At 40.9% G+C, this 18662-nt stretch overlaps 1 protein-coding gene across 1 annotated transcript; it reads right to left on the bottom strand.

The window, feature by feature from the left end:
- Positions 1-654: 654 nt before the first annotated feature.
- angptl2b (angiopoietin-like 2b) lies at positions 655-10957 on the bottom strand. Its single transcript, XM_044366578.1, has 5 exons — positions 10466-10957; positions 5111-6013; positions 2676-2869; positions 1554-1824; positions 655-1438 (listed from the first exon to the last, which is right to left on the bottom strand). The coding sequence occupies exons 2-5, from the start codon at positions 5988-5990 to the stop codon at positions 1239-1241; spliced, it is 1545 nt and encodes a 514-aa protein (XP_044222513.1). The 5' UTR covers positions 5991-6013; positions 10466-10957; the 3' UTR covers positions 655-1238.
- Between the last annotated feature and the right edge of the window lie 7705 nt (positions 10958-18662).

Below are 18662 nucleotides of genomic sequence, written 5' to 3'. Positions count from 1 at the left end.
GAGCTGTAGACTTGTTTTAATAAAACACTGCTATAAACCTGATATGTTTATTACAGGCTATGTCCACATGGCCAATGTCAAGATGTCTTGACAGAGATCTGTGTAAACTTTTTATTGAAATCCAAACATGACATGCAGTCATAAACACTCTTAAGGTTGATTCATTTCAGTTTCCTTGATATATTTATATCAATGTTGTGTCAGTGTAGAAAATAGTTCAGTTACCTTAGAGTCGGTTGTTGTGACTGCTTGTTAACTAGAGGCACATAAGAAAAAGACATTAGCTGTACATGTTTTATTGCAACTTAATAATGACATAATAGGTTTTAATACATTATATTACAAATATCTTATGTACAAACGCAATGTGTTGGATCTATTGACATCAACAAACCACTAAATTTATACAGTAAATACAGTGCTTGATTCATACAAGCAAATTGGTTGATACCTGTTCAAGCAATGGATGATTTCAAAACAAGTACTTAAAAAAAACAACAAAAACAGGACTTTGAAGAGAGAGTATCTCTTCAAACTTTTGGTAGATCTTAAATGTTGCATAAACAAACAGTTCATAAAGTCAAGTATTGGTATTGACAGTTACGATTTGTTTTTGCAAAACTGTGGGTTTTATGTTAGAAAAGAAAATGTCAATATTTTTTATAGTATATTTTATTATAATTGACCAGAATATCAGCCCTGTAGCAAGCCTGCAAATGTTCCTATAAATTACACATTTTGAAAAAAAATGTATTTAGAATGAAATTAAAAGACAGTCACTTTGGATACGTTTCCTGTGTCATCGTCATTTGCTTGTAACTGCAAAGTACTATACATACAGTATATACTAAATACATATTGTAGGGTTCCTACCTCAAAGCTACATAACTGAATGATTGTAATCTGTCATTTTCATGTCAAATTAAAATGTCATTTTCTATCTCACACAGATCAAAATAAGGCACTATCAGTATCCAGAGACAGTGTACACAACTCCTGAGCAATGAGCACATCTTTACTGAGTCATATGTAAAAGGGAAAATGGTACAGACAGCTAGATAACAGTGCACAAATTCTTTGTCAGGAGGTACCAAAATATTGGCCTGATGTTTTGATATTGCACTTTCAACATCGTCTTCCTTTTAGTCACCTGGCTTGGTATGGTGGTGATGACATGGATTTTAGAACCTGTAAAGTTTTTTGTTTTGTGAGAGATATGGCATTTGTTGTTTTGATGCCTAGTGGAAGGTGTTTGGGTTTGGACGGATCATCATGACCACTTTCTTTAAAGAATAGGCTCCTCCTCTGAACTCAGCCCAGTAGACTCCATCTTGGTAGCGGCTACGATAGTGTCCTCCTCTGTACCAAACTCCATTCAAGTTAGAATGGGCACAAGAGTTGTACCACCAGCCTCCCTTCTGGTAGTGGGCACAATTACCTAGAAAGATTTAAAAAAACAAAACAAAAAGACAGTCACAGTGTGTACACAACCATAAATTGCTTTTAGATTGCAGACATTTCATTTGAGCACTTTGTAACGTTATGATTTCTACCTGTATAGGCATCATGGTCTCTGTCCAGTGTTGTGAACTGTTTGCCGTTATGCCAGGTGAGGGAGTCACCAGCGTTGCCATGGTAACGACCCACCCGTAGCTTGTAGAAGTCAGCTTCAGGCTCCACTCTGAAGCTGGCATACTCAGCAAACACCTTCCTGCCGGACCAGTCTTCTAGCGTGACCAGCAGTTTGTAGTTTGCCTGGTTAGTCAGCCAGTAGATGTTCTCCAGACCTAGCCAGTACTCGCCGTCAATATTGCCAAAACCTTGCTGTGAAGTGCAACGATAAGAAAGAAAACATTATTGGTATAATTAGAAAATCCTCTCTGAATGCTCTTTGAACATTTTGTTTGGATGTCTGGTGGATGATTCAGGGTCACTGGTTATGCTCTGGAGGTAATTATGACTTTAGCTCTTCTGTGGGGTTGTTTATCGCCAAGGAACATTATAATAAATGGACCCTCTGAGTCAAGTTTATGGCTAGCATCGGGTGTCCAGATTTCCACTATTATTTTCTTATTGAAACACAGCAGGATACCATGCATATAGAAATCCGACATACTGGATGCTGTCTTACTGCTTTGTTATGGCTCCGGTCATACTTTGAGTTGGTTTGTGGTATTCCCTAACATACACATGCTTTGAATCATGGAAACACCCCTTCTGATGAGCATACAAATGTAATTTCAGATCTCGTGTGGTTTAAAGGCTTTCGCAAAAGTCTTGGAAAGATCTCTATTGTTGCACTTAGCTAAGATTTAATCAGGGCCTCTGTGAATTGTTGGCAAACAGTCAACTTTTGACGTAGTATTTAGAAAATAAGGTTTTTCCTGAGCATCACAAATGTTTACACAAACAACTCTTGTGACATTTAAGTCCAGTATTACAACATTCTTTTTTTCATGTGAAATCACCTCACAAAGACCAACAGATGTAGCTGGAATTAATGAGTCATAAGGCTGTGGCAGTGATTCAAACAGGTACTACTTTAAACACTCTGAAAGCTTAACTATTACCTATTCATTACTTGTTCACATCTGGTCAGTGTCATAACAACCTACATAAGCCACCAGTTTCCCTCTAAACTATGAGGTCCTTGATTTGGTGTGAGGTTGTTGCACCTTGTATGTCTCCCAGTTCCTGAAAAAGTTGACAGAGCCGTCCACCCTCCTCTGGATCACGGTCCAGCCACCTGGGTCGTGTCTCTGGTCACACCACACCTGCATAAGTCGGTTGGCATTCTCTGGCTTCACCAGGTACATGCCACTGTTACTGTGGCCATCTTCCAGAGCCTGCAGACAATCCTTAAATGGACCTGAGTAGAAAATAAGGCAACTTGTAAAGCATGTAAAATTCTGTCCATTAAACCCCTGCTATACCCTTTAGTACAACAGTGTCTCAAAAATTAACAAAAGGAAATGGTACCACAGAGAGTTTTTATACTCTTGACATAGGGAATCCCATTTTTCAACAGGAGCGCTTCTCATTTTAACAGTAAAATTGACTTTGGCTGCTCCTCTCAGAAGGGAAATGGCTACAGGCTGTGCAGCCAAAAGAAACACTGGCATGAGGGCAAAGGGAATCCTGACTATTGAATGATGAAACAGTAGCAAAAACTTTCGATCATCTGTAATGCTTTACAGTGCAGGGCTATTATTTTACTTACTTTCACTTAGGTTTCTGTGTTTTATATTAGACAGACACATCATTTTCAGTGGAGGCATACCCATCTAGGCCTTAGATCATGTGGATTGTCGGAACTAAATTAGTTTAAGAACAGCTTGTAAAACCTTGTCATAAGCTGCACTCCGTTGCCAAGAAGTCTGCTAGATTTTTTTTCCAGTATTATAATAAGTTATGTGAAGTAACATGATAGCCTCTACTGTATGCTTATAAACATGTGTTATCTGTTTGCAGCTGAAAAAAAGGCCTAATTTGACAGTTTGTCTAAGAAGAGCGACCATAAAGTAATGCAGTATCAACCCTACTGTATTCAGCAGTAGTAGAATTCATGCTTCAAAGGCTTTGTAGGTTCTGTGCACGCTCAGGTTATTTTATTAGATTTTATGGTGCAAATCGGTGAAAACTAATGTTCCTCTGTGCCATTATGATTGCGCCCTAAATTTCTGACCCCAGTAGATATGGAAAAACACTAATAGGTCAACTGTCTCCCCTGTTTCAATTGGCTGTGAAAGTGTTTAAATTCTCAAGATTTCACACTTGTATGGTTTTCCAACTGGCCCAGTCTACAAAGTGCTCGGACACAACGAAGACAAATGCAAAAAGAATACATTAGGGGGTCACATAGAGACGTAGAGGTGGGGAGCGTCAACAGTTTGCAAGATAAATTCTGAAAATTACAGAAGAAGTATATGGAAGACAAAACAAAGCACCTTAGTTATTGTACATATGTTAAAAGGTCTTGCTCAGCTGACAATCCAAGCATATAACAGTAAAATGTTTTAATTATGTGATCAGCAAGAAGTTCTTCCGTTGGTAAAAAGGTTGTTTTTGGTTTTGTTTAATTATTCTGTGGTGATATCTCTCTCTACCCACTCTGTGCCATCCATTTACTCTCAGGAATGTCTCTGTTGAGCAGATACAAGCCAGAGAGCTGCCCTGCCCTGCCCTGTTCTGCCTGATAAAGTCTGCTGCTTTGGTGGAACATATGACTGATTCTTGCCTGGTGCAGATGGAACAAATGACATCATTGACTCTCAGTATCTCTTTCTGTTCGTATTTCAACCCCTCCGCCCCCCTTTTTTAAAACTCCATCCCTTTGTCTCTCTCCGTTGCTCATTCCTGTCAAGATTCTCTCTTCTTCCCTCTATTCCTGCATTGTGTGGAGTTCTCTCTTCGTGTTAAGGGTTTATGTAACTTTTAGGGTGTTAGTTGCGTGGCTGTGGGCAGGAAATTACTTGCCTCCTTTCAAACATTCCATACAAAGGCTACCGTTCACATGCAGCTTAGTGAAAATGGCAAGCAATCACACAAAATATCAATGGAAAAACCTCCAAGTAGTCATGTTGGGAATGATTTGTTCTTTTTTCCACCATTTTAAAACAGACGTCTTCTAATGAAAGGGAATGGCAATAGATTATTCACTGGAACTGATACCACAAAAACAGCCTTCACATCAATTTTAAAGCTTTATCCTCAACTAACATGTGTTCAAGAGAACATTGGGCTCGGATCCAACTATCCATTTAGGCACATGTATTTACCTCGCTAATATACTTTGTGTTGTTGTGTGGGTTGAATCATGGCAATTACATGATATGCATCTCCAAAAGGCTGTAGACAACAGCGTTTCTGTGCTCACCGAGAGCCATTTGGGAATGTGTGGGACTTGAGTGGAACTTATTTAAATTTGCTATGACTGGAAGAATGCATGCTTGGTGTTGTTATATGATTAATGATTCAGAAGTTAAAATATACAGTAGCTACGTCAAACACACAATACTTTGTTTGTGACCAGGATTAGTGATGGCAACTGGTGTGTTTGGAAAGAATGCGTCAAAAATAGAAAAATAGAAATGGACTTTGTTAGACTCACCAGAGGGCTTATCAGTGGTGGACGGGCTGTGTGTGCCAGCAGGCATCGTTGGAAGGACAGGTGGTAGAGACTTCTGGTCGCTCTGGATCTCGTTGCTGATTGGGTTGTTAGCACGTGGAAGGACTGGTGGCTGGTAAGGCTTGTTGAGAGGTGGTGATGGTGGAGGTGGCTGAGGCCGCGGCTGGGGGACAGGGACATGACGGGGGGGAGGACGACTCTGGCACTGCTCTTCCAACAGGACAATAAGAGCTGATTGGTTAGTGGCCAGAGAGGCCAGGTGCTGGTACTTGTGCTCTAGGTCTTTGTATCGACTGGTTAGCTGTTGCATCTCAGAGGTTTGGTTCAGGATCTTGTTCTCCATCTGAGCCAACTCTAGGGCATTGTCTCTCTTCCTGATGATCTCATGGAGCAGCTGCATGTACAACTGGGTGACTCTGGAGTTCATGTTTCGGCTCTCCTTCCTCAGAAGCTTGACCTCATTGACGATGCCTCCATCCACCTCTACCAATTGCTGAAGGGTCTCAATCTGCCTCTTCTGTTTCTGTAGCTCCACATTTAGCAGCTCTAGCTCCTGCTTGTTGACCCGATTCTCCAGCATGGCCTCTGGCTCCTTGGAGTTGACACATATAGCTCCTGTCACTTTTTGTTGGGGCACAATGAAAGTGTAAGAGCACTTGTCCTGTGGTTGGTCAGCTGGAGCACGTTTGCTCCTTCTTGTATAGAGAAACTCTTTCTCTAGTCCATCATCACTACTCTGAAATTCTTGGGCCCTTTCCCTGCCACGGCTGTTGTCGGACGGACTCCCCTGAGTCTGGTGGACACCACAGACTAGTCCATAAACTAGAAGGAGCCCCAGCAGGACCATTGAACGGGGCTCCATGACTTTTTTCAACTCACCAAAGCCTGAGGAGAAGAAAATAGAGAACATGATTGTATTGTAGAGAAATGTTATCACTGACTCACTTTTGACTCGCTTCTGTCTGTAGCCAGTGAGCATGCTTTAACTTATTTTTTCCCTTACTATTGTAGTTACAAGCCCTCAGGATCGGGCTCCATGCTCATTTTGACAGGACATCAATGGAGTCCTTCACATCTATACTGATTGAGACCAGAAGCACGCTGCCCATCAGGGTACACTAGTCCTATCCTCCATTACCTGTCACGATCAGGCAGGCAGCCTCGAGCACACACATCTCAACCTAGGCACGTCTGCAGGCCATTAAAGCTCCGAAAATATGGGCTACTGTATAAGATTAGATCTGCAGGGAAATTGCCCACTTGCCCCGCTGAGCACCCCAATGGCTGCTGTGACTTTCCATGATAGGAAACGCATATATTCATGTATATAAATCAAGAATCTCACGGTTTGTACATTGTTCATACTGCATCAATACTGGCATGAACACACACTGCTGTTTTTCCCAGTGGCTTTTATGTGTAACTCACTAAATACATCTGGCTATCCCAGTTTGTTTAAATCCATTTTCTGCTATCAAATGTACACAGTACATGCTGTTTGGATGTTACTAATCCCCTCTCTGCCCCGAAGAAAAATATTTCTTTTGTCTAATGATGTGCTGATCTCTGTAGTCAGATAGATTGGTGTTAGGGGAGTGTGTTTAGCTTAGTTTGCAGTCCTGGCTCCGGTTCTCTTTGGGTGACTGCCACTGTTAGTCCTTGACAGACAGAAACACTCCTATCTGCTCCTCTCTGCAGGCCTGGACATCTTTGCTTATGGAAAATTTGATACACTACCGGATGATGCTATTCATGAAACTGTTTTAAATATTGATTTTGTTGCATCAGTCCTTTCCAATAACCCTTACCAAAAGACGGAAATAAGTTACATTCAGACACTGAAAGAGCATAGTCATAGTCATAATTTATTATTATATCCTTTTTTTTCATGTCTGTTTCTGTTTTGACTGTTTGACTAAATGCTCTCTTTAGCCATCTAGCATGCTAAATATGATAACATCTGAGGTATTACCTCTTTAGTTCAGTCTCAAGTTCAAATTCTGCTTTCTCCATAAATGGCCCATCATGCACAGCTTATTACTTTCCTTAGAAGAAAATGAAAATTAGACGCTTAGCTGTTTGCCCTACAATCCAAAGTGTAGACATTTATTAGAAAAATAAGTGCAGGCAGTTTTTGGAGATGATGTGCTGTTATTAAAAGCGGAGCAGATGCCACTGAGGAGAGTGTGAGGAGAATGTAACTCCTGTGTAAGGATAACAAGGCCTTGAACTCCCGGGGCACCTTAATTGAAAGCTGCTGCATATTGGATTACAGAGGGGTCCTGTGTAACACCTCCCAAGAGTCAGAAGGGGCCTGTCTAATCAGAAAGCATTATGGAGAGGCCTATATTGGCTTGAGTTTGAAGAGCCCTGTAAGGGTCGCCCGTGTACTCCCCTCCCACAATTGTTTTAGCTCATCACTGTGTGAAAGATAACCTACCAAATAACGTTCAGCAAAGATTGGGAAGAGAGCAGAACTGTTTTTGTCTTGTTAATCTGGGCGTGCTGCCAGCACATTAGGTTGGAGACATGGAGAAGAGAAATGCAGCGCTCTCCAAGAACATGACCCTTGGCACATTCGACCCTTCTGGTTTTATCTGTCTAGAATAGAATGTGTAAACACCTTCTAACTGAAAAAAAAAAAATGTACATAGAAAAGACACTTGTGTAACAAGTCAGTCTTATTGATATTATAGTTTACCTTTACAAGAAAAAAATCACCTACAGTAAAGAAGAACGTAAGATCTGTTATGAATAAAAAAAAACCCTCAAAGAGGAGTGTTGTTTCTGTTTCATTTACCATGAAACTGTCTTCTGACAGCACAGTATGAGGTCTTTCATAGTACTAATCCTTCTTACAAAGCCTGGCTGTATGACGTCACTTTGGCAAATGCTGATTGATGTGAATGTAGGGTCATAAATATTCTTTACACTATGCAAAGAAAAACTTATTTTCAATTATCACTGAAAATAATCTTATAGTCAAATAGATCGAGTCCTGAATGAATCAGGAATAGCTTACAAGTAAGCTCATACCAAGATAGTAAAGCAGCCCAGAGCCTGTCCCTTGTAATGTGCTGATGACTGTATTTGGCTAGTGGCTCCTGCGGTTTCTCCCCCTGGAACATGAGCTCTGTCTCTGAGAAATGCTGTGTGATTTGCCCCTGCTGCGGAGGAGTCCCATGTTGGACATCGTTAGCCCGGAATCTCCTGCTCTAGGCTTCACTACACTTCAAAGCTGAGGGGAAAAATGTCTGCAGCTTGTGATGAAATGTGTGTTTGTGTGAGTGTATGCGGTATGTGCGTGTCTGTGAGTATTTTTTCCGTTAATGCGTGTTTTCAAATAACAACACTTGCTGGGCTCGGCTCAGTCCCAGGGACCGGAGAGAGTCCCATCTGCCCCGCCAGAGACAGCCTGTTATTAACCCATCCGCAGTCTGCCAGAGGGAACAACAGAGAACCTCCTCCTCCTTCTTCACTGTTAACAGCCGCCACAGCTCATTATTGTACTAACATCAGTTCACTTTAACAGGCTGCTATTGACTGGCCAATAGCTGCAATGATTAACTGGTGTTGAGAAGTGTCATATATGTCTACACTGCTCAGGGCCTAAAGACGAATGACAGAGGTGCAGTGAATAACCACTCTATCCTAATTTGATTGGCAGCTCCCCTTGAGTAATTCCTTCAAGTCTGCTTCACACTAAAATGTTTTGGTTTTACTGTCTTCAGGTGGTAAGTCTGTGTTTACACGACTCCTTTACTCAATGTTAAATCAAGTGTGATAGGTGGGTGCAGCGGTTAGGTCAGTGTGCCTCTGACCAGTGCTGCGCTCCAGCCTTTTGGTAATGCTCAGCACATATTAATTAGAAGGTGGGCAGCCTCTCTCAGACTGGTTGATGTCTCTCACCCCAGCCCCTCTCATTTCAGCATGAGCATGGCATTCCTCACATTCTTCGTCACCTCATTAGAGTGAGCTGCCATACACACATGGAGAGTCAATGGCAGTGGCAGAAGGGAGAAAGCTAGACCTTCTAGATGCAGGACCACTACATCCCTTATGCCCGCCGCACCTACAAACCATACTGCATCTACTGAGTACTGACCCATTTCATTTGCGGTGTCCTACTTTCTATGTGAATGCTTCATAATCACATCATCATCATCATCTGCAACAGGAGATCACAACACAACTACACAACACCTCATTTGTCAGTAGCTGAAAAGAAGTGGGCACTTTGCAGGACGGCTTTGTACTGCATGTTCAAATTAGCGTCAACTCTACTGAGAACTGGCAGAGTCTCCTGCATGATACCCAATATGTGTTGGATCAGAGTCAAATTCAATTTGCTCATGGTAATCTTCACTATTACATTACCTTGAGAGTGACCTAATTTTTTCCTCAAGCATGTTATCCTTGTAAGCGCGTAACATGACATTTAGAACATGATTAGCCTCAACTACCGGCTCAGTTTGATGTTAAAGGACAGTATTTGTTTTGACTCTCCCTGGAGCAGGAGAGTTCAGGTTTTAGTTCAATTCTAGGTTTCGTTCTGTGTCTCTTGCCTCTTGGTGCGTTCTTCCGTACCTCACTTGTGATCTGAATCTGACAGGGAGGCAGGGGGTCTCACGAATTGTTTCGATAAGTTCCAGCATTCTACCTCAAAGCCCCCTTATCCAAACACTACCCTGGCAACAGAAACAAAGACAGGATTCAAGTGCCTGCTTCACTGTCCTCTTGAGCCCAGGGGAACATCCTGAAGCTGCAGACTGCTTGACATAGTCAGGTTGTCTTATTTCCTTTTTAGAAGTGAATAGTGCTTTTTAGATGCTAGAAAAGAAATATCTTATGACAGCATGTATACAAGGCTCTTGTTGTTATCATCTTCTACGCACCATCTTCACCGCCCACGTGCCTTCTTTTTACATCTTTAGGGTCTTGTGTTTTGACAAGCTGAGTGTTTTTTTATCAGTAGTGAAGAAGCACTTAGTGTGGAGAGCCCGCTCTCCAGCATCACCCTGCGCTGAATTAACCCCCCTCGACCGAGTCTATCAGAGTCATCTGTCTGGTTAGTCATCAGCGAGTAGAGTAACCCTTCGGTAACAAACAGAGAGTCGGACAATAGATGCTGCTTGATGCCTGCTGAATTTAAGATAAGACATTATGTGAAGTACAGGAGATTGAAAGGAGAAATATCACTGGGCTGACTCGTTCTGAGCTCACTCGCTTTGTATGTGTTACAAATGATTTAATAACGCAAAAGTGCATTAATGTGCACTGTCCTTGTTAATGAACCAATAAATAAAACAGATAAGTCAAAAGTTGCACAATTCTTACGAGATAATTGTGGAGTATCGATGAGGCTCCCTCAGTTGCCTTGCCCTCCTACAGCAGAGTTGATTGAAGTTTCTCCAGGTAGAAAGTCATCCCAAGTGTGACGGCTGCACCCCTGCGTCCTCCTCTCCTCCTTCAGCGCTCTGCCCGTCTAGTTACTCACTCTTTGTCACCTTAGTCCATTCCAGCAGTGGAGAGGTAGACGTGTTTTAAAGCCTATGATTTAAAAGACTGTCATTAGCCCAACAGAAGTTCAACTTGTCAGAAACTCTTCAGTAAGCATTTAGGAGATTGTTCCAAAAATCCAATTACAAAAAGTTTAAACACTGTCAAGAGACAATAATTGTAACTCTAGTTAGATGTTGGAGGTAGTTTCCTGATAAATGGTGAGAGTCCAGGGCAGGTTGTGTACTGCCTGTGGCCCGTTAGGAAAAGACTGTCACTTTTTTGTGGGCTGAATCCATCACTTCTGCCTCACAGCTCTAAGAGGCTGTCTCTCTCAACTGCACCTCTCTCTCTCTCTCTCTCTCTCTCTCTCTCTCTCTCTCTCTCTCCCCCTCCTTGGTGCTTTTAAATGATGAAAAATCCTCTAGCAGTGTTTCAGTAGGCCGACAAATTGAGCTCAGGGCCTCCCCCTCTCCCTTAAAATGAACACATTCTTGTTTAAAGCAACAGCCTTCTTTCTCCACCCCTCCTCCCTATGGCACAAAAGAGATCCACAAGCATACACAACACAAGCCCAACACACACACACACACACACATACATACACACACACACACACACACACACACACACACACACACACACACACACAAACTACTCAAATTTCCAACCCCCTGCCCCCTGCCCCCTGGCCACTGGTTCACCACCACTACCACTATTTCTGGCTGGGACTGGATGGTTTTACTGATGTTACACTGATCAGATCCTAATTAGGCATGAATGAACACTTGGCCCGAGAGAGACGGAAAGAGGCTGACAGATAGGAAGCAGATTCAGGTGTTTGACTTAGACCAGGTCTCGGTGAGCAACTGCTGACCCTGGTTTATATCCTGAAGGTGAGATGTCTAAATCTTGCTGGATCTCTCTGTGTAGAGCAGCACACTTGAACTACATCTTGCTAGGCGATAATTACGTAATAACTTCAAAGGCAGATGTGTACTCACTTGAGTCCATGTGCTTATTAGACAAGTGGATATGAAACACATTGTCATGTCAGAGTGTGGACAGTCCTGCTAATGCTCTATAAATTTCTCAAGCTAAGACTTGGCTTTGGATACTGTTGCCTTGGCTGTTGGCTGTTGTTTTTGTGTTGTCTTTCTGTTTTCAATGAGCGTAATATAGTTTTTGCCCAGCCAATAATGTTGTCATTTGGTTTCATTTTTCCACTGAGGTTACTTAATATTTAATAGTTTACTCGAAAGTACCCGCACTGACTGCTGATATGCTAGAAAAGCATACTGGACACTTGTTTCGTGTGTTGTATGTTTATAATGTATTCCCCTTCCTTGGTCCTATTCTCATTAAGCTGTCACACACAATTTTCTTCTTACTTCTTTTTTTTGTTGTTCAGCCAGATACACCAAACTCTTCCTCTTGCTGTTATGAGGTCACCACCTTGTTTTCTAGTGCACATGTGTGGAATGTGTCTGCAGTTGCAGACCCACGATTATAGTATGTATAGAAGCGTGTGCATGTCTGCTGTCTGTGTGCAAGTCTCCAGCTGTCCGCGTACACAGATGTGTCAACCTTGAATTGGGCTTGAGTGCCTGCAGCCATGCTAGCAGCTCTGTGACATTGTAATTAGGTACAGTGGTGCTTTGAGCTAAATGCTAACGTCAGGATGCTGACAATGACAATGCTAAGCTGATGTGTTTACCCTCTTCACCATCTTAGTTTAGCATGTTAACATGCTAACATTTACTACACAAAACACAAAGTACAGCGGGGGCTGATGGTAAAGTTATTAGTTTTGTAGTGGTAGTAGTAGTAGTAGTTTTGCAGGTATTTGGTCACAATCTCTTGTAATCAAGATTATACATGTCGAGGGCATTATCACGATATAATAAATTAGCGTCATAAACCAAAGTATTGGTCAAAGTGAAATTTTGACCTGATGGTGGCACTAGATAAAAAGTCAGTGGATCACTACAGTGATTACAATTTATACTGATGGGGTAAAGAATGTCTGTACCAATTCATCCAACAGTTGTTGAGACATTTCACTTGAAACCACATGCCAACCTCATGTAGAGGAAAAGTCAGGTGATCACCAAAGTCACTAGGATTCATCCTCTGGGCATCATGAATGTCTTTGCAACATTTTATGGCAATCCATCCAGTAGTTGATGAGAAATTGCAGTCTGGAAGTGGTGGACCTGACCAAGTGACAGACCAACTGACTTCCATCACTAGAGCCAAGATACTAGCCAGACTAAAAATTAGGCATCTTGTCGAGCTACAGTTTCTCATAGGCTACAGTATATCCCAAAAGACTGTGCAAACAATCACCTCAATGTTTTATTGTGGCTTTGTGTGTAATAAATGTCTATGTTTGGCTATAGGGTTTGTTTTACAGTGAACAGGATTTGTGATTCTCCCCTGTGCTGTATAAACAATAAATATGTTACAGATGGTGACTAACTTTTATGTGTGTTAACAATAAACTCTAAAAATGTTGGGATGTATATAAAATAGTAAAAGGAAAGAATGAGTGAATGAGAATGAGTTGCATGTCTCTATTTACTGCACCACTTATTTACTTTGTACCAATATTTCAGCTTTATCACTTTAATGAAGGTGTGAAATACTATGCAATTACACGATTAGCCATTTATTCAGCTGTTAAAAGGCAACTTAAAATTTCCAAATGTTCACGAGTCAATAGTTGAAGTCATACAGTGTGCAACTATTTATATATACAAACAGTATTTTCCATGGTATTGTTTTAAAGTGTTCTCTAAAATCCAGACTGCTATACAGTTTGCATTCATTCATCGTTTTTTATCAAGGAATCCTCCAATCATGAAACAATCATACTTCCACTTAGTTCCCATGCACTATTAACCAAAGATTTGAAAAGCTATTTGCAATGGGTAGAATTTAACCTTTCTAATGGCAGTTGCTGGAACATCCTCAGGGCATAACATAATGGTAACTGAAAGAAAATATTGTAAATTACAAAGTGCTGAAGATTCAACCAGCTGCAGTGAAAACAACAGCTGGCTGCAGTTTCCAAGAATTAAACATGTATAATGAAGAGCCTCATCACTACAGTAAACATAGTCCTTGTGGATATTACATGAAGGAATATATTTGTTTCATGTATCAATGTATGATTTCTTTGTTCAGACCATGTGTGGTTTGATATTTGAAGGCAGCCAGCCACCGATTTCTTCCACGTTGATTCCATTTCTTCCTAAAATGAATAGAACTGTCTAAATGTTTCCCCTGATCACACAGCGAAAATGTGCAACCAGGTTTATGAGACAAAGTTCCTGGCAGAAGGTCCTTGAGCAGAAAGAACTGGACAAATTTATTTCATAACATCTAAGATTAAGCCAGACTGAAGGACCGGTCACATATTTGACAAGTTAATCCCTTAAAGAGACTTTTGATCAAAGCAACACTAACTCCCATGCATCACATGTTATACAGAACTGGCACAGTATTTTTCAATTGTTCTTGCTATTCTTATGCTCTTTCCTCTATTAAATGACAACTGCAGCTGACTTTGTGGCTAACTGATGAATGGCGCTCTTACTCAGCGGCCGGGAAGTCGAGCTGCTTTTGAATCTTGTTGAGTGTTTGAGTGACTCATTGGGTCTCATCCAAAACCACGGTGTTGGTGCAATGATTAGTTCTCTTTCCATCTCTAATCCTCAGCAGGTGGAGGAACATAGGATCATAAAAATGTCAGGGGGAAAATGTTCCTCCCATATTGAAATAGTAACCAATCAATGCATTTTAAAGCTGCTTGCACCACGGGGGAGCTCATGGAAAGTGGATTCATGTTGGAAATGTTTCACAGATGGGTTTCTATGTCGGTGAATGAATGAGCATGTTGAGAAAGGTGTCTGGTCGTTTACCAGTTCATCTGGTATTAAAAGGAGTAAAGCTTCTGTTTTGAGTACAATTTGTTACCAGTTGAATAAGAACATAACGTACTGTTGGACAAATTTCAACTTCACTATGACGAACAGGGTTCACCTGAGTGGTAAGAAAATATCATAAAATCATAAAAGCCTGATCAGAATTGGGTAGATAGTACAAAATGATAAAATGAATAAAGATATTCAGTAAAGCATAGTTTGCCATCCCTGACCTTAATAATATCTAGGCTTGCTACTATTACTCACCAAAACGCATTGTGAGTATCCTTGAGGTCTAACAAACGTGTTGAATGCATTTCTATCCTCCCTTCCTCCCTCTGCATTTCCAAAGCCAATTTGTTGAAAAGTTTGAAATGTTTGCTGGCAGTGTTGTTCCTCTCTGCCTTTTACTGGCTATGAAGACTGTTCATACTACTAAAGCTATAATTCACTTTTGAGATATATGTCCCACAATATTCAACTCACTCCGTGTGACCATTACAACAAGATTGTGTTTTGGTTGTCAGTGGGTACCTAATATGAGTGCCTAACTGTGTGAGACCACCATAGTGACCTTTGTTTAAACACGGGTATGTACAAGGCCAGCATGTCTCCCTGTCTGCCAGCCATGATGGATGGTTCTCTGGTGACCTATATTGACCTTGCCACCCCTGGCCTACTGTTGCTTGCTGTTTGTTTTGCATGTTTGATTGACAAGCCTCTTCAAAATGTGAAATCACTTTTGTAAATCATTGCTGTAATTGGCCTTTTTTTCCCACATTAATTCTGTGTGGCTATACTGTAACAAATAATCAATATATTATTATATTCTTCTGTGATGTGGCATGGAAAGAGTTAGCTTAATTATTCCATGGCCTTGCTGTGTAGGACGCACTGTGCCTGGTGGCTAGACCTACAAGGACTGTTCTGTTGGGAGGAAAATTTTGAGTTTTATGATCTGAGTGGAAAGAATGGGACTGGCTCAGGATTTTGTCAAGCTCACCCCAACTGTTGCAGAAACCACCAAATGAGACCAGTAAATATGGAACGTGTGAGAATTCAGAGGAAAAGGATTTCATTCAGACTCCATTAGTCTGATGCTGAAAGCATGAGCAGCCTGTGTGGCCTCCTCTGAAATTCACACAACGTAAATCACACAGTGATTTTAACAATTTATTGCTAATAGTGCTGGATCTGCAAACAGCATTAAGCAGATTTGGCCATATGCAGTATGTGACTAACCGGTATTTGTGGAGATACTACAGATTCAGAGTATTTTCCTGTTCATCCTTTTGCAGCTTGTTTGTTAACAAGCATTAAATCAGCTCAGTGTCCTACATATATTACATTTGACATCATGCCTTGTACCATGGAATTTAAAGATCAAGGTTACAGTACCTATTTGTCAGGAATGCCAAAGATTTACCGTATGGTTTCCAGACATGTTTTACAAGACAGCCTTCTTTACATCATTTGGAAAGAATCCAAAGGAACATACTTGCTAGGTAAAGGCTTCTTAACAGGTGCTGTGATTTGGGATCCATGGAAGCAGGATAGAAAAACAAATAAAGGCCTGTTTTATATAGGAAACACTTGAAAATATTATCGTTCTATATGGGTATTATACATGACTGAATTTCAAGGGTGGCAGCCTTATGGCCTGTCATAGACTCGGGAGGAAAGAGTAGTAATACAGGAGAGTCCCGGAGTTTTCATGGAAAACATGTATGGCTCAATCATCGGCGGGGCTGTCAGTAGTAGAGTTCAGGTTTCAAAAAACTCAGCTTTCAGCAAAGTTTGTGACTCTCTGTGTGGATTATGTCAGCAGCATATTTGACCTACTTTTTCTGCTCAATGACCATCGCTTGTGCAAATACAAAGAAGTCCCTACAAAACTGTTGAACTGTAGAGACTACTGCGTATGACACATTCAATGCAATATGTACTGCCCACTAGGTGCCTAATGTTCTTGGTACACTATGTTCTGAAATTGTGATACAAATACATTAAATTACGATGCCAACAGGGCATCCTTAGCAGAGAAAGTTTGAATCTGCGTGTCACACTTGGAGCTAATGGCTCCGTTATGTGAATATGGTCATCCCACATGTTTATGTGACAGGTTTGTTTTTATAGCAGAAGGAGTCATTCTTATAATGTCATCTTTTTGGCTCCATCAAATCTTCATGGACATTTATTAGGCAAAAATATAATTTTTGAACAAGTCATCCTCCAAGTAAGGTATGAAATGGAGTAAAATCAGGTCAGTGCAGGAACTGGAGCCTCTTTCTCTCTGTTGTCAGCCACTGGCCTGTGGAGAACAAGGTGCATTCTGTAGCTGTATATTTAGGTTTAGGTCTGCTAGCTTTAATGACTGATGTCCTGGGGAAAGGACAACCTAGGGAATGATTGTCACGGCACCCTGGCTCAGGGTAGACCATAGCTCATTTCCCTGCTGTTTTATGGAATTACTGATGGCAGCAGGGACACCCCCAAGCCCACAGCTCAGCCCAACTTTTAACACTCTTACTATAGTGCTATACCAGACTGCCTGAAACTGACCCAAGTAGCATTAGAGAGGCATTGTTTGGAAGACACCATAAATTTCTGGACATCATAAATAGTCTGCAAAATTTGAATAGTGTAAGTGTTGAAAACCTAAACTGAGAAATTTTGGTGCAAATAATCTCATCAGAGAATACAGTATGTCTTTGTTCTTAATGGGACTCTATAGACTCTCAGGCCTGTGTGAGCAGTTCTGTTTGATAATTTCCTGTGTGAGGAAACCAATAGGAAGTACAGCAGTGCAAAAATAATACTTCCATTATGTATGAGGACTGGTCTTGGACTAGTATAGGTATCACTTAACATTTTCCGAAATAATTTTTGTGCAGTGATTACATTTTGCTTTATCACCTTATTGTAAATAGTATACATGACAGATGTAAACGCAAGAATGTACATCCAAACTTCACTTTCAGTAAGGATCTACAACACTAAGTATAAAACTTTAGTTTCAAGCACACCTGTATTCAATATTCCATAGATAAAAGGCATATAAAAAGCATCCACTGCGCATAATAGAATCATTCTCTTTGCCAATTAGCATCAAATAGAATAGGTCACTCTTGACTTGAAATTTTAGCACCCCAATCAGTATGATTCTAAAAGAACAGCATGGTGGGATGAATCTTTTGTCTTGCTTTCATCAAAAATCTGATTCCTGGCATCTTTGAGTACTTTATGTAATGAACAAGGGAAATACACTAATCAAAACTGATCCGTGAATTGTGTCTTTTGTTCTCAATTTTATCCATCTTTGCTTTTTATTTTTAAAAAATCTCACTTAATGAGCAGGTTTCCAAGTGAAAGCCATTGACCTGAAACTCCCAGGGAGTACTCGCTCCAGTTTATGTGACCAAATTCAGTCAAGTGTGGCCTTTTCCATCTCCGTGTTACAACAAACCATGTGTTTGTGTGACCGTGCCATAAATATTGAATCTGCTGCATGTGAACAATAAATCTTAACTGTTTTGCAAAGACTTTAAATATATTAGGCTAATCAGTTACTCTGTTAATTGGCTCAGGATTACAACACACCTTTTAATATATTCCTTTTAGCCCCTGGCTTTTTAGTGTACTAGTATTGGGTGGAAAAAAAACATCACTAAGGGTGTTGAGCCAACATAAGCCTCCAGAATAGCTTCAGTGTTCCTCTGCATAGATTATGCAGGTGTTTTGATGAAGGTGTGGAGTGCTGTCTAACACGGTGGTCCAAAATCAACCATAAGCGTTCAGTAGGGTTGAGACTGTGATTTTACACACATTATTCAGGTTTTCCCTTCAATTTGTTACCCACGGAGACAAATAAATAAAATAAAACCAACAAAGGCCATTGCTGTGTGGCATTTAACAAACTATTTTTGTGAAGCTTTTGGGGACTGAATGCTGGCAGGCTGAGCCAATGCCTTCTTCCCAAATACCCACTACCATGAGTTCCTGCCACCATACAGACCAAGACTGATGTGCATTTGATAGGCTTTGACAACTTGTGAAATCAGACATTTTCAAGTTGTCAACTGGATCATTGACCTCGAACAGCTGAC

Source organism: Thunnus albacares, chromosome 2 (assembly GCF_914725855.1).
Source record: "Thunnus albacares chromosome 2, fThuAlb1.1, whole genome shotgun sequence".
NCBI classification, from domain to species: Eukaryota; Metazoa; Chordata; class Actinopteri; order Scombriformes; family Scombridae; genus Thunnus; species Thunnus albacares.
This window is presented reverse-complemented; position numbering and strand designations above follow the sequence as displayed.

Excerpts from the sequence above, each read along its gene's own strand:
- angptl2b (XM_044366578.1), bottom strand. The coding sequence starts at position 5,990 with ATGGAGCCCCGTTCAATGGTCCTGCTGGGGCTCCTTCTAGTTTATGGA. Across the intron at positions 1,825-2,675 it reads GGAACTGGGAGACATACAAG|CAAGGTTTTGGCAATATTGA; the intron begins GTGCAACAACCT and ends TGCACTTCACAG. Across the intron at positions 1,439-1,553 it reads AGACCATGATGCCTATACAG|GTAATTGTGCCCACTACCAG; the intron begins GTAGAAATCATA and ends AAATCTTTCTAG.